The sequence below is a fragment of the Zophobas morio genome, unplaced genomic scaffold, assembly GCF_036711695.1.
Source record: "Zophobas morio isolate AGI-343-1 ecotype UQ-CSIRO unplaced genomic scaffold, CSIRO_AGI_Zmor_V1 ptg000002l, whole genome shotgun sequence".
NCBI lineage: Eukaryota > Metazoa > Arthropoda > Insecta > Coleoptera > Tenebrionidae > Zophobas > Zophobas morio.
In genome coordinates this window covers 27843333-27856294 of record NW_026972107.1, presented here as the reverse complement: position 1 = coordinate 27856294, position 12962 = coordinate 27843333, and the positions used below count along the sequence as shown (strand labels likewise).

General features: G+C 36.4%; 5 protein-coding genes across 7 annotated transcripts in view; 2 read left to right on the top strand and 3 right to left on the bottom strand.

The window, feature by feature from the left end:
• The window catches only part of LOC135132619 (protein borderless), a 204528-nt gene extending 203733 nt beyond the window's left edge, over window positions 1-795 (bottom strand). The window contains exon 1 of the mRNA XM_064060762.1: window positions 446-795. Within this exon, the coding sequence (XP_063916832.1) occupies window positions 446-634 (189 nt within the window). The 5' untranslated portion in view covers window positions 635-795. The remainder of the gene's footprint in view (window positions 1-445) is intronic.
• A 1131-nt stretch (window positions 796-1926) lies between these two features.
• On the bottom strand, window positions 1927-2889 carry LOC135132605 (uncharacterized). Its single transcript, XM_064060749.1, has 2 exons — window positions 2698-2889; window positions 1927-2639 (listed from the first exon to the last, which is right to left on the bottom strand). The coding sequence occupies exons 1-2, from the start codon at window positions 2875-2877 to the stop codon at window positions 1932-1934; spliced, it is 888 nt and encodes a 295-aa protein (XP_063916819.1). The 5' UTR covers window positions 2878-2889; the 3' UTR covers window positions 1927-1931.
• Window positions 2051-11117, top strand: LOC135132591 (uncharacterized). 3 transcript variants are annotated; one of them, XM_064060738.1, is made up of 2 exons: window positions 2051-2122; window positions 9249-11117. In XM_064060738.1, exon 2 carries the CDS (start codon window positions 9877-9879, stop codon window positions 10861-10863), a length of 987 nt encoding a protein of 328 aa, XP_063916808.1. In that variant the 5' UTR covers window positions 2051-2122; window positions 9249-9876; the 3' UTR covers window positions 10864-11117. The 3 variants fall into 3 exon arrangements, with proteins under 3 accessions (XP_063916808.1, XP_063916790.1, XP_063916799.1); XM_064060720.1 differs by lacking the exon at window positions 2051-2122 and adding an exon at window positions 2288-2336; XM_064060729.1 differs by lacking the exon at window positions 2051-2122 and adding an exon at window positions 8752-8803.
• Window positions 4936-6947, top strand: LOC135132570 (uncharacterized). Its single transcript, XM_064060697.1, has 3 exons — window positions 4936-5412; window positions 5468-5601; window positions 5659-6947. Exons 1-3 carry the CDS (start codon window positions 5121-5123, stop codon window positions 6799-6801), a joined length of 1569 nt encoding a protein of 522 aa, XP_063916767.1. The 5' UTR covers window positions 4936-5120; the 3' UTR covers window positions 6802-6947.
• Window positions 6956-8750, bottom strand: LOC135132580 (uncharacterized). Its single transcript, XM_064060709.1, has 5 exons — window positions 8174-8750; window positions 7875-8102; window positions 7584-7822; window positions 7246-7529; window positions 6956-7193 (listed from the first exon to the last, which is right to left on the bottom strand). The coding sequence occupies exons 1-5, from the start codon at window positions 8482-8484 to the stop codon at window positions 7164-7166; spliced, it is 1092 nt and encodes a 363-aa protein (XP_063916779.1). The 5' UTR covers window positions 8485-8750; the 3' UTR covers window positions 6956-7163.
• Window positions 11118-12962: the final 1845 nt, after the last annotated feature.

Below are 12962 nucleotides of genomic sequence, written 5' to 3'. Positions count from 1 at the left end.
ATTTCTTGAAAAATAAATTAACAAAAGGCTCCTAAAATCATAAATTCTTTGTCGGTTATTTCTAAAGAACTGGTACCGCTTGTTCAAAGAAACATGTTTCTCGTTTGCTGTCTGATTCAGTCACTGATTTAACCGAGGCATCTGTAGAAAAATCAGAAATAACTATTAAATGCAGACATATATTTCTGAAGTCAAAAGTATCTGGGAAAGTAAGCTCACATAATATTGTGCTCTTAAAAAACGGGCGGTTAGACAAGGCAGATGGTAAACATCAACTCTTAATATTATTAGTCCCTTGTAAAATAATTACATATAATTAAATATAATTTAAATTTAAATTAATGAAGTTTTGCCATAGTAAACTAAGAAAAAAAATCTATAAATAAATTGCAACGATTATAGATTAAGTAGGGCCTACGTATAAATAGAGACATAGAAAACTTACATCCTTTTTCCAGTTTAGCATATACGGTATGGGAATATTTTGTGGAAAGTCAATGTTGCAGTTAAATATAACATAATCGCCTACGGCCGCCGTTAAATAAATAGGTTTCTGTTCCTCATAATAATAGCACTTCACTTTAAGCATAGGTAATAGTATTAAGTAGCGACAAATGTTCAGATTACCCAGCATTTTATACTGATAAACCACTCACAGGCAAAACTAAATACAAAAAACGTGAGTTAAATCAACTGTAATAACCGCGGTAACTAGAAGATTAGATTAAATTTGACCCGGATTACACTTCAGGGACCCTTCATGGATAAAACGGAGTCAATTAAGTTTGCTGCTTCAATGCTCACTACAATATGACTACGTAATAAATTTCTTTGTGTAACACGTACAATACGAAGGCACCGGAAAACATTTTTCAAGCTCTTAGCATTAGTCTTTATTAACTTGTTACTTTTTTTGTTATATATGATTTCTTCTGACTGTAAGTATTCGAACTTGCTTCGACTTCGCAGGGAAAGTGTAGCAGAATTCCTTTAATTATCTCAAGATGTTTTAAAGACGTATGTTTCTGTCTTCGTTGGACACACTATATTTAAGCAGGTATTCGTTTCCACCCCTAGAATGGTAAGAAGTGCGGGTATTCATTACGGTGTGTCGGACGAATACAGAGATAGAAACATACCAGATGTCTTAATCAGTACAGTTTTACAACATCTTAAATAAAAAAGAATTCTACGATATCATCATATTACTAGTTGCGCGTTCTGAGAAATTAAAATTTGAACAAACTGAGGTTAACTTTTTAATTTGATGCGAATTACCAGTTAATTCACAACCTAATACCTCTAAATTATTTTTTTTTGACATACTTTTTTCACAACAAAACCTTCTAAGTAATGGTGAATTTAAAGTATTTTACATGACTCATATTACGTTTCATAGTTCCTTTAAAAATTTTTTTTCACTACTAGCCTCAGAAGACTTCATTATATATCGTGTTTGATGCTTGAGAAATTACTGTTCTCCACCTTACCCAATAATGGATTTTTCTCTCCTACTAGTAGATAATGAAAATAATTGACAGTATTGCCATGGTTACCTTAGAATGTCGTAGTTGAGGTGTTTACTTGACATTAAGCTGCCACATTTTATACATTGTTTATTAATGACAGATGATGTAGAACTGGGAAGCTGAAATTTCTTGCGAAATCTTAAATTTGCCGCCTGGACCACACTCCAGCAAGAATGCCACCAGAGCAACCATGAAAAATCTATTGCAGTTATTCTTACGAGCACGCGACATTTTTAACCTCTAATTTGTGTAATCTGTTAAGAAGTAGTATTTTTATAATAAATAATGAAAATGTTAATGTAGAAATAATATTGTGTTATTCGAAAGACAAATGTTTATTAAAAAATTGAGAATAATAAGTATTAACAACAAAGTAACTAAAGATTAACACCTCAACTATAATTATTTGAAATAATAGTTAATTGTGCAGTTGTGGCACGTCATATTGATTCCCGATGTATTGCGATTGGAGGTAAAGTTCTCCACCGGTATAGTTATTTCACTGTTTGTAGCAGCATGTGTGGAAGTAGATGGCATTTCACTGCACACTTCTTCACTCCTCTCACATAAAATATTGGAAGAGCTAGGAGCAGGTAGGTTAATGTGATGAGGTGTTCCCTGAATTATATTTGCAATTCTTCTTTTGTCAGTGAGAGACTCCTCAACATACCCTTCAGCAACCATTGAGCTTTTCCAGCCCCCATGGCGTTTGAGTGATAATATGTCCCCACCCATATCAGCCAAAATAGTCGCTGATGTTCGCCTCAATGTATGGCCAGTAAATTCGTCGACATTTGGCAGTTGTAGGTATTGAGCTATTTTATAAGGTGTCTTGCTTATCGTATTATGTCCCATGTTTTGTCTAGTCGGTTTTCCACCTCTAAACCCAATGAAAAGCCTTGCCATATCAGGAGACGGCCTTTTTGTCAAGTATTTTTTAACCACATCAATCCAGGTGGGCTCCATAATGACAAATTTTCGAGAAGATTTTGTTTTTGTTTGAGGGATATTTATGACTATCATATCCTCTCGTGTATCTACATCTGTCATTTTCATGTTGCAGAGCTCATCTGTCCGACAAGCTCCTGCAATTCCTATAATGAGAATAACCTGGAAGCAAATGTAATTTGGCGTTTTTTAAAATCTCATTGTCAATTAACAGAATTACCTTAGACGAAAGAAAAATTTCATCAGGTGCTTCTAAAATAAATTTTGTGATTTGATGCTTCTCAAAAACAGCCGCCTTTTTGGGTGTGTAGGAATCATTTTTGCGTTTGAGAAAAGCAATTACTTTATAATATTTTGAAATATCCACATTTTCTTTTAATTTAAGAGTTTGTTTTAACATAGAAAATGTGGCCCATAGACTGGAAGCTTTTTTGTTTTTAGCTTTTTCTTCCATATAAACAAGAAGGACATTTTCTGACACTTTGGCCACTTTTTTAATTTTGCACCAATCTTTGAATTGTGCGTAAACTTTTAAGTAGAACTCTTTTGATTTTTGTGGCAGTAATTGATCACACTGCACGTTACTTGCTTCTTTTCGGATTTCTGGCGGGGTGCACACACTAGTATCTTCGTCGCTAGTCGACATTTTGCTCTTTATTAAGATTTTTGGTTTAATGTCATTTTTATTCATTTGTTTTCACAGGCTATTTGATTTTCATGGATATCTTAAATTCGTTCCGACTTTTATACATTGTCATTAAAGAAAAGTTAAACAAATGTGCTAGTAGTGAAAAAAATAATATATAAACCACGGGAGAGAACCATTTTATAGCCTCGCTTTCATTATTACCCTCGACGCTACGCGTCTCGGGTATAATTCAGCTCGGCTATAAAAATTGTTTTCTCTCCCTTGGTATATAATTACTATTATTCCATTTTGACAATTTAAACTGACTTTATTAACTCCGTAGTAACCTTCATAAGGAGTTCATGATTCACTAGTGAAATCAAAGCGTTTGAATTCACTAGTAGAATCAAAGCGTTCAGTGAATTAAAAAATTTCAATTAAGAACATATTTTTATTTCTTCTCCAAAAATATTAACATTGAATTAGTCTTTGTCATTGTAGTGTGAAATATAAAAGTTACAATTATTCAAATTATTAAAATTTATATCAAATTTCCGATGAATGGGCAAAATAATGTCTTCGTGTTTGGAATTTGGACTACAAGTACGCTACCCCTGTCTTCAACATCATCAACTGACATGGCCACCAATTCACCCATTCTACATCCTCCAAAAACTCCCACGACAAAAATTACTTTTTGCAGTAAATATTCATCATCAGAAGCATTATCTAAAAACCTTTCCATTTCTTCGAGCGTGAACACTTTCGATTTCTTTGGTCTGCGCCCTACAGACTGTTGTTTTAGAAAAGCTGACACTTGATGAAATCTATAATAATGAATATTTTAAACCTTATATTAATCATTGCGATGTCACAAACCTGCTTATATCAATATTTTCCTTCACAGATAACATCTTCTTCAGTTGGGAATAATACGACCATAGTGATGAAGATTTAGCATTTTTTGACTGTTCCGAAATATAAGCCAAAATTATTCTTTCATCTACTCCTTTTGCATGCTTTCGTTTCCTCTATTCACAAAAATTCGTATACTCTTTTTCATATGAATGCTTGGATTTTGCTGGCACCACCTTATTGATAGCTTCCAAAGCTTCGTCTAGGACTGCTGAGGGTACAAACACTTCGTTTTCGTCTTTATCTTCCAAAATTCCAGACATTTTTGTCTAGGAAAACACAAATGCCGCCAGTGTCACAAATTTAGAAAAATGTAAACAACTGGTTGTTAAGCTGGTTGTCACGAAAATTAGTTTCGCAGTTTACACGATTTCTCGATTCGAATTTTTATTTATTGAAATTTTATTAATAAAATTCGTCAAAATGGAATAATATTTATTATTCCATTTTGACAATTTAAACTGACTTTATTAACTCCATAGTAATAGTCTAAGAGCCAGTGGCCGGCTACCTGTATGTAATTGACCAGACCTCGAATTTTGTACAGAGAGTCTCCTCGATCCAACATACAAGGGGCGGGGACTCACTAAGCCCAGCGCGGCTGGCGCAGCTGGGGCTCAGGTACGCCAGGTATCAAAAAATGACTAATTTTAAATGCATTTGACCATGTCTGCCATTTGGAAATTTTAAAATATATCTTTATTTTTATTAAAAAGTAACCATGGCAGACCATTATCACGCGTCTAACATCGTGGCAGACAATTTTGAAAGTGCCAAAAAATATAAAATTTTCAAACTAATTTTGACCAAGTCTGCCATTAACATATTTTGTTTCTTGTAGTCTTAGAATATCATATTTATCACGGCAGACGTTTTTATTGATTATATTTCGTAGTTACGTCTTGTAGACCACTTTGTAGTTACGCCACTGGCGGGTGTTAGTGCACTAGTTGACAGCTCAGAACAAAATTCCCTATACGGACTCGGCCTGTGACTGTTTGCGCTAAGCGATTCGCCCTCTGCCGTGAAAATGTGGCGTTAATCCTACAGGGATAAATCAACGTACGCAGTACTAGTTGTGTGGTAATTTACTATAAAAAATGAGTGTTGTGTTGAAATCTGTGCATTCACGCCGTAAAAGCAGTAAATCTAATGTAAACTGCTGCGTTTATAAGTGCAATAGTGTCAATAAAAAGAATCCTGAACTCTCATTTCATAAATTTCCACCTCTGGGACAAAAAGTAAGACATACTTCTGGAATTGGTGAAGTAACTTTGACTGATAGACGAAAACTTTGGGAATTGAATTTAAAAATGGGCAAAAGCGTAACACCGTACATGTATGTGTGTTCCCGGCACTTTACCAGTGCAGATTACATTACTCCTGATGAAGGTATAACCTAGAAATATTTACAAAATGCGTACAGAGGTTTTCACTTTAATTTTAGATTGTTACACTAGGCGATTTTTAAAGAAAACCGCAGTCCCTACTCAACAGTTGCCAGAAAGGAGTGTTTATAGTGAAAGGTCAAAAAAAAAATCAGAAGAAAGGGTAGAACGACTTAACAAAAGAAGAAAATTGGTATGTAGAGAAGGCAATTTTTTAAAATGATCGGTAGAAAATAAATACATTTTTTAGGATATAACTGTGCAAGAACTCAATGAGGCTGGTATTGAGGCTGAAAATTCATTTAAAAGGAATGATGCAGCTGAAGCATTGTTGAGTCTCAAAGAAGCCCCACTTGGAGTGACTGACAATGAGAATTGTACTTTTCCAGTGATTACTAAACATTTCCAAGATTGTTCCACACAGACTGAAGAAAGTAGTTTTTGGGATAATACTAAACCTATGAAAGATACCAGTGTTCAAGTGAACACTTCTTGGTTTTCGGTAGCTGATTTTATTATCAATAATAATAAGGCGTTAAGTATTTTAACCGGAATTCCATCATTTAATGTTCTGTATCTTTTAATTCATTTACTTTCTAAATTTAAAAAAGATGTTCGTTCTCATCGTTTAAGTATTAAACACCGTATTTTATTGGTCTTTATGAAGTTAAAGTTAGACTTGACTTATTCAGCTCTTGGGATTTTATTTGGTGATATATCAGTAACATCAATAAAACGAATTTTTTCTGAAACTGTACAGATTTTGGCTGATATTATGAAAGAACTTATTTACTTACCACCTAAAGAGAATGTGTTACAAAATATACCTATGTGTTTTAAAAAGTACCAAAAAGTACGAATTGTGTTAGATTGTACCAAGGTTCATGTGCAAGCACCAAAGAAACTATGTTGTAGAATAAAATTATATTCCAATTACAAAAAATCCAATACAGTAAAGTTCATGACAGGAGTTACTCCTGCTGGTCTTATCAGTTATGTCAGTCCCGCGTACGGTGGTAGAGCATCTGACAAGAGTATTTTCGAACAATCAAATCTCATTGAAAAACTTGAACCATATGTGGACCAAATAATGGTGGATAAAGGGTTTTTAATCGAACAGTTTTGCGAAGATCGTGGAATTGGAATTGTAAGACCTCCATTTTTAAGAAATAAAAAGCAATTCAATAAAGCAGAGGCTCTTGAAAGTAAAAGCATTGCTGCAGCTCGAGTCCACATAGAAAGAGTAAATGCACGAATTAAAGTTTTTAGGATATTGAAAAATACGTTAGCAGTGCATTTACTTTCAATTGTTGATGATATTTTTATAGTAATTTGTGCGATCGTAAACCTAAGTAAGCCTGTAATGCGAGATGATTTATTTTTAAAAAAATAAGATTACAAAAAAATTAAGTATATTATTACATCCTAACTATATATTTTTTAATTTCCTCATAATGGTAATGCACTTGGAATTACTAGAGTAAATAAAATTCTACACCTTTATTGGATTTTTTTTCCTCCACAAACATAATGTACCATATTGCTGAAATATTTTTTACAAATTTTATCCATTAACATACCTGCGAAATTTTCGTTAAATGGTATAATAATTTGTAAATAACTTTCATCTTTCGAACAAAATATTATAAAATCACAAATTTTTAAATTTAAAATGGCCATTCCCAATTGTATTTGGGAATAATAAGCATGCGACTCTTTTAATGTTAGGTCATCATTACATTAACCGATTTTCAGTTAGAACTTCTTGGATGGATTTAGTTTTTCCTGTAAGAAATTTCCATTAACTTTAAATAACGAAAAAAATTAAACCACTTACCCAAAAAGGGCACTTAATTTCCACAAGTCTGGTTGGTTCCTCATTTTCAAAAACAATCCCGTCAGGGGAGTATGCCAACCAGGGATACTTTTTACAAATCAAAATTCCCATTGTTTTGACACTGTAAGTGGGATTTTGATTTGCAAATGCCACTAGTGCAGACCCTTCATGTTTTCGGCCGTGGGCCATCGCTTGTGTCATGACGTCTTTTTTATTAAAAAAATTGTTTAACATAATTGTCCAATCATTTTTTTTAAATCTGTAGACAGTATGACATGTCGATCCTGTAAGTTATGTTAATTAGTTTTGATAAATAAATAAAAGTATTTATTTCTTACCTGTTATTCTATTTTTTCTAAAGGCTTTCCACTCAAGACTACCTTGTTTGCAAACAAGTCCATTAAGAATAATGTCAGCTTTAAATAATTCTATAATTTGTTTGCAACATTCATTGCTAACAGTGCAGTCAATTTCTAACCTGTGCATAAATGTTGAATTTTTCGAATTATTTAGAATTTTCTCTAAATATGGGGGAATTTCAAGAGTCTCTTCTTCGATGTCTTGCCTTCGACCAATTCTGCACAACACAGTAGATGTGAATTTAATTAGGCACTACCTACAAAACCTACCTATGTAAACTAAGTGCACATATTGGCACAGATGTTGAGGCTATTGTACGAACCTCTTCTGCCTCTTCTTTTGAAAGAGTTATATGTCTTCTTTCCATGACAGGTTTCCAACATTCAGTCTCTTTCAGAGGTTGTGGCAAATACTTAGTTTCTAGTTTTGGCTTCTTGTTTTTCCACAAACAACCTACATCAGTACTCGACAGTTCTTCTAAGTCATTTACTGGTTTCCTAAAAGAAAAAAAAAACACACAATTTTAAAGACTTCATGATGCCATTTGTAATATCAATCAAAATACAACCTGGTGCAAAACAGCAACGTTGCAGCTACATGTTTGCAGCTTCCCGAAGCTCCTGCTGCACAAGTGCAAACAAAATTTTCAATTTCTACGTGCTGTCCAACTTTTATGACCCCTGTTATTTCATGTGGATCCTTTTTTATGTGACTACTTTGCAGACAGAAAGCTTTAAGGCCCCATTCCTCATTCATTCTGTGCGTTGTGCCACATAAAATTAAATGCTCGGCCTCCAGAACATTTTCACCTTCCACAAAACATCTACTAGCAGGGGTTGCACTTAAGTAATTGCACACAGTTGATAATTTCAAGTACATGTTGGTTGCTATTGTCACTAATTTATCAGTAAATTAAACTAAATTAACACTAAATTGTCACAGAATTGTCACTAAACTGTCGATTAAATAAAATTCGTACAAAAACACATCAAAAACTGAAGAACACTGTCGTAAATATAACAATTGTTATACCACGCTGTATTAAACACATGCTAACCTACACGGAGTATCCCTGTAGCGTCAAAAATCAGCTGTTGTTTTTGACAGCAAAAGAGTGGGGATGGCGAGCAGTGTCGATTGGCAAAGCTGCGAAAGAAGCTCACTAAACTCGAAACGTTGCTGGGCACAGTTTCCTCAGGTCGGTAACCACTAATTATTTCAGTATTTCTAGAATAGCGAAATTCACCCCAAGGACACCCCTCATGTGCAACAAAGGTCAACCTCCATTTGCAAAATTCTTATCACCTGGGACTCGTTGAGAGGGACTAGACGTTCTATATATGTAGATACGTTTTGTTGCCAGGGACACACAGTGCCACCTTCCTTTTTTACGGAGTGGCTCGCTGACGCCTCTATATATGTAGAATGCCAATTATTAAGAAGGCTATATTAATCCCTCGCTGCCGCCTCTATATATGTAGAGTGCCAATTATTAAGAAGGCTATATTAATCCCTCGCTGCCGCCTCTATATATGTAGAGTGCCAATTATTAAGAAGGCTATATTAATCCATCGCTGACGCCTCTATATATGTAGAGTGCCAATTATTAAGAAGGCTATATTAATACGGCCCTCTCCTTTCAGAGAGTTCTCATTCAGAGCAGTCCGATGGGCAGTTCGACCAGTCTGAATTCGAGACACATTCAGACTCCTCTGTGTCTGTTCAGTCTACAGACGTCCCCCAGCAACCAACAACACCACCAAGACTGCCAAAGGAACTCGATCTCCACCCAGAATTTGTCTCCTTACTGGGTGTCGATCCCAATACAGCTAATAGCCAGGATACCAGTCTTAATGAACATATGGTGAAAAGATGGTCCAGTTATGCATCACTGAATTACAAAGCAAGGGAGCAATTGAAGAATGCAAACACTGTCCAGAGGAGATTCTTTCTCCTTATTTCCTGGTTAAAAAACCAAATGGCTCCAATCGGTTTATTCTAAATCTACGACATCTTAATACCTTCAGTACGGCTCCCCATTTTAAGTTAGAAGATTACAGATCGGTAAAACATCTTTTGACCTCAAATGCATTCATGGCCACAATTGATCTGCAGGACGCCTACCTTATTGTTCCAGTAGAGAAGAGCTCTCGTAAATATCTTCGTTTTAAGTAGGGTCAAACATTATTTCAGTTTGCATGCCTACCCTTTGGACTCTGTACTGCACCGTTTGTATTCACGAAGCTTTTAAAACCCCTTAGTTCCTTCCTTATGGAAAGAGGTTATTGTTCGGTATTTTACCTGGATGACCTGTTGTTAATAGCGGATTCTAGGACTGAATGTTCTACAAATGTCAGAGTAACTGTCACACTTTTGGAACGCTTAGGCTTTGTTATTCATCAGGACAAAGGTTGCTTAATACCCCAGCAACAATGTAAATTTTTGGGTTTCTTTTTTGATAGCACCAATTTAACTATTACATTGTCCTTAAATAAAATTGACACCATGCAAAAAAGATTAATGGCTCTCAAGGGCCAGGACCACTGTAGAATTCGAACCTTTTCTCAAGTGTTGGGTTCTCTAGTATCTCTCTGCCCTGCTATCCCTTACGGACCCTTGCATTTAAAACTCTTAGAACAGTCCAAATTCGCGGCCTTGAAAAAATCTCAAGGAAATTATGAGGGCACCATAAGAATATCAAATATTGTCCAGGGCGAGCTTACTTGGTGGCAAACAACAATCCCCTCAGCCTTGCACTCACTAGTGCCTCCTTCGATTTCTATGGAAATTTTTACAGATGCTTCAAAAACTGGGTGGGGGGGGCAGCTTGTGGAGAGCAAAGCACCACCTAGAGTGCAGCCCAAGCTAGTCTTACCCTTTTTTAAGACCATTCCCAAGTTGTGTGTTGCCTCAACCTTAAAACACTATGTAAAGATTACAGCTCCGCTACGAGGCTCCATTCAGCAGCTATTCCTGACCCATAAAAAACCCCATCGAGCAGCATCAGGTCAAACCATCGCCAGGTGGATACGGACTACACTTAGCAGGAGTGGAGTCGACACGCAAAAATTTGGTGCTCATAGCACTCGACACGCATCCACATCGTCAGCAAGTAGGGCAGGAGTTAGCTTAGAGGTTATTAAAAGCGTAGCAGCTTGGGGACCTAAGTTTTCGCCCGATTCTACAATCGCCCTTGTAAGGATCCAATTCGAATTTTTAAAATTTCAAACGAATTCCGCGCGCACAAGAAACGGTTAGTGAGAAGAAGGAGAGGTTGGCAACCAACCACCCCAAAGAAACAGAGATGCGCAAAGCGAGGGTGATATTGTCTTGAAAACGGTCACTTCCTTTTGATCGCTTGGAGAGAACGGTCGACTTCTTTTCGAGCGCTTCGAGCAACAGGTTGTATTTTTAATTGTGAATTATTCTGTGCCTTTTGCTGTTGTGTTTTGTTTTTCCAGTGTTGATCCAGTTCCATTGGAAAACCTAGCAGCCACCGTTGAGCCATTGGGTGTTCCTGATTTCTCATCGTTCTTACGACGAGGTTTTTGTGTTCCTGTTGGCGGTAAGCTGTGTCGAAATCTTCGCATCTTTGGAGAGGTATGTTTTGAACACCTGTTTCGCCGCGAGTTTTCAAGTCCCGACGATACTTCTGACCTCGTGACGCAGCGACGCGTGCGCTTGTTTTTCCACTAATCTCGTTTTTTTATCTTTCATTTAAAATCCATCGCAGTAGGGCTTTACAGGAAGTGATTTTTATTTCGGGCCATGCTTTATTTAGCTATATTTGTGAAATCTGTATTTTGGATGGCGGCAAACGAATTGTTATTTTCACCGTTCTTTGTTCAGGCAGCGGCCATTTTGAAGCGTCCATTTGTTTCTTTTAACCGAGCACATGTTTTAACTGAACCTATTGCACAAATTAACAAACATTGTGGGTCATGGGGGGACGTGCCTTTATTCCTTTTATTTAGCCCATCGTTTATACAACGCCACAGGATTCATCGTATTTTTGCATCGCATATTTTCGACGCCTATTATTTGGAATGACGAATTCGTCCAACGCCATTTTGCAACTGCAGATTGTCTGCCATGTTTGTTTATGTGTTTTGTTTGGGGGAAATGTATGTGTAATAATGGCCCACAATGCAGCTAAATAATTTCACGTTTGAATTTTAACCAATAACTTGACTGGACACGAATTAATATTAATCACATGTAAATCTGTTAACTTTACAATCTTTCACCTCATGCAATTTGTCTTTGTCTCACAATTTCAGTTTCAGTAATTTTCCTTGTTGTATAATTTGAATTGAACGTAAATTTCCATGCTCTGCAATTTTGACCTAACATGATATTTAATTTGTACAAGCTTATTTCACACCAGATCTTTGTTTTATAAATCTTTGCTAAGTTTTGATCATGTAAATGGTTTGTTGATGAATGTTTCTCTCATATAAATTATCGGATGTCCAAATTTGATCTCAATTAAGAATTATTTGTTGTTGAATTTTCGTAAGAGTGTGTGGCGAATTTAAATGTGGTTTATTGCTCTTTGTTGAAACTTTAACGCTTGTTCGGTTGTCATTTAATGTTAGAGTCATAGAGTTTGAACATTTAAATGAAATTGAAGGTAAATAACACATAACTCGTAGTGTACGTGGGGCGCGCGACTTCTTCTCAAACTGACGGGATTAATCGCGTCACCTGCACAAGTCCGCGGGTTTTGTATAGCTTCAGGGGGCGGTCGCGGGTTTTTAACGCTGCCGGTTTCGTGATAGCCGGGACCCCACTACGGATCTGCGATCGTAACCGCCTCGTTTCGCAGGGCACGTTCGTAATGGAGATGTGCGTGTGAGCAGGCCTTGGTGTAGATAGAATCACCGTCGTGAGGGAGAACAGTGATGATCAGGAGTCCCAACCTCCACTTGCGCTACAACGCCCCCTCTGGGTATTTTGCTGTGCTCGTAAATGAAATTGATATATTTTGCTCTATATTTTGTTCGATCGCCACACTCTCATAATGATTCGGGTTCTGCCATCCAATTTACATATGTGTAGGTCTTGTGTTCGTTCGGTTTTCATATGTGTATGTCTGTCAATTCGCGAGTGTTTTTCTTTCACATATCTTAGGGTGTTTGACATGTAATATGTCGGTGAATAAAACCCCAGGGGGTTTTGGGGAATGAAGACCGATGACACCTTGGCCCTGCGGACTCGCCAGAAGGGCAAATCGAGCGTCTGTCGTTCTTCGTTTCTTTTTCCTCCTTAGGAAGGCTCCTAATTTTGTCTATTATTTCTTGCGCTCTCGACAGTGTATGCACTTGTATGAAAGAACTTCTTCCCGCCATTTTTCA

Excerpts from the sequence above, each read along its gene's own strand:
- LOC135132605 (XM_064060749.1), bottom strand. The coding sequence starts at position 2,877 with ATGTTAAAACAAACTCTTAAATTAAAAGAAAATGTGGATATTTCAAAA. Across the intron at positions 2,640-2,697 it reads AAATTTTTCTTTCGTCTAAG|GTTATTCTCATTATAGGAAT; the intron begins GTAATTCTGTTA and ends ATTTGCTTCCAG.
- LOC135132570 (XM_064060697.1), top strand. The coding sequence starts at position 5,121 with ATGAGTGTTGTGTTGAAATCTGTGCATTCACGCCGTAAAAGCAGTAAA. Across the intron at positions 5,413-5,467 it reads TTACATTACTCCTGATGAAG|ATTGTTACACTAGGCGATTT; the intron begins GTATAACCTAGA and ends CTTTAATTTTAG. Across the intron at positions 5,602-5,658 it reads TTAACAAAAGAAGAAAATTG|GATATAACTGTGCAAGAACT; the intron begins GTATGTAGAGAA and ends TACATTTTTTAG.
- LOC135132580 (XM_064060709.1), bottom strand. The coding sequence starts at position 8,484 with ATGTACTTGAAATTATCAACTGTGTGCAATTACTTAAGTGCAACCCCT. Across the intron at positions 8,103-8,173 it reads ACGTTGCTGTTTTGCACCAG|GAAACCAGTAAATGACTTAG; the intron begins GTTGTATTTTGA and ends TTTTTCTTTTAG. Across the intron at positions 7,530-7,583 it reads TAGAAAAAATAGAATAACAG|GATCGACATGTCATACTGTC; the intron begins GTAAGAAATAAA and ends CATAACTTACAG.
- LOC135132591 (XM_064060738.1), top strand. The coding sequence starts at position 9,877 with ATGGAAAGAGGTTATTGTTCGGTATTTTACCTGGATGACCTGTTGTTA.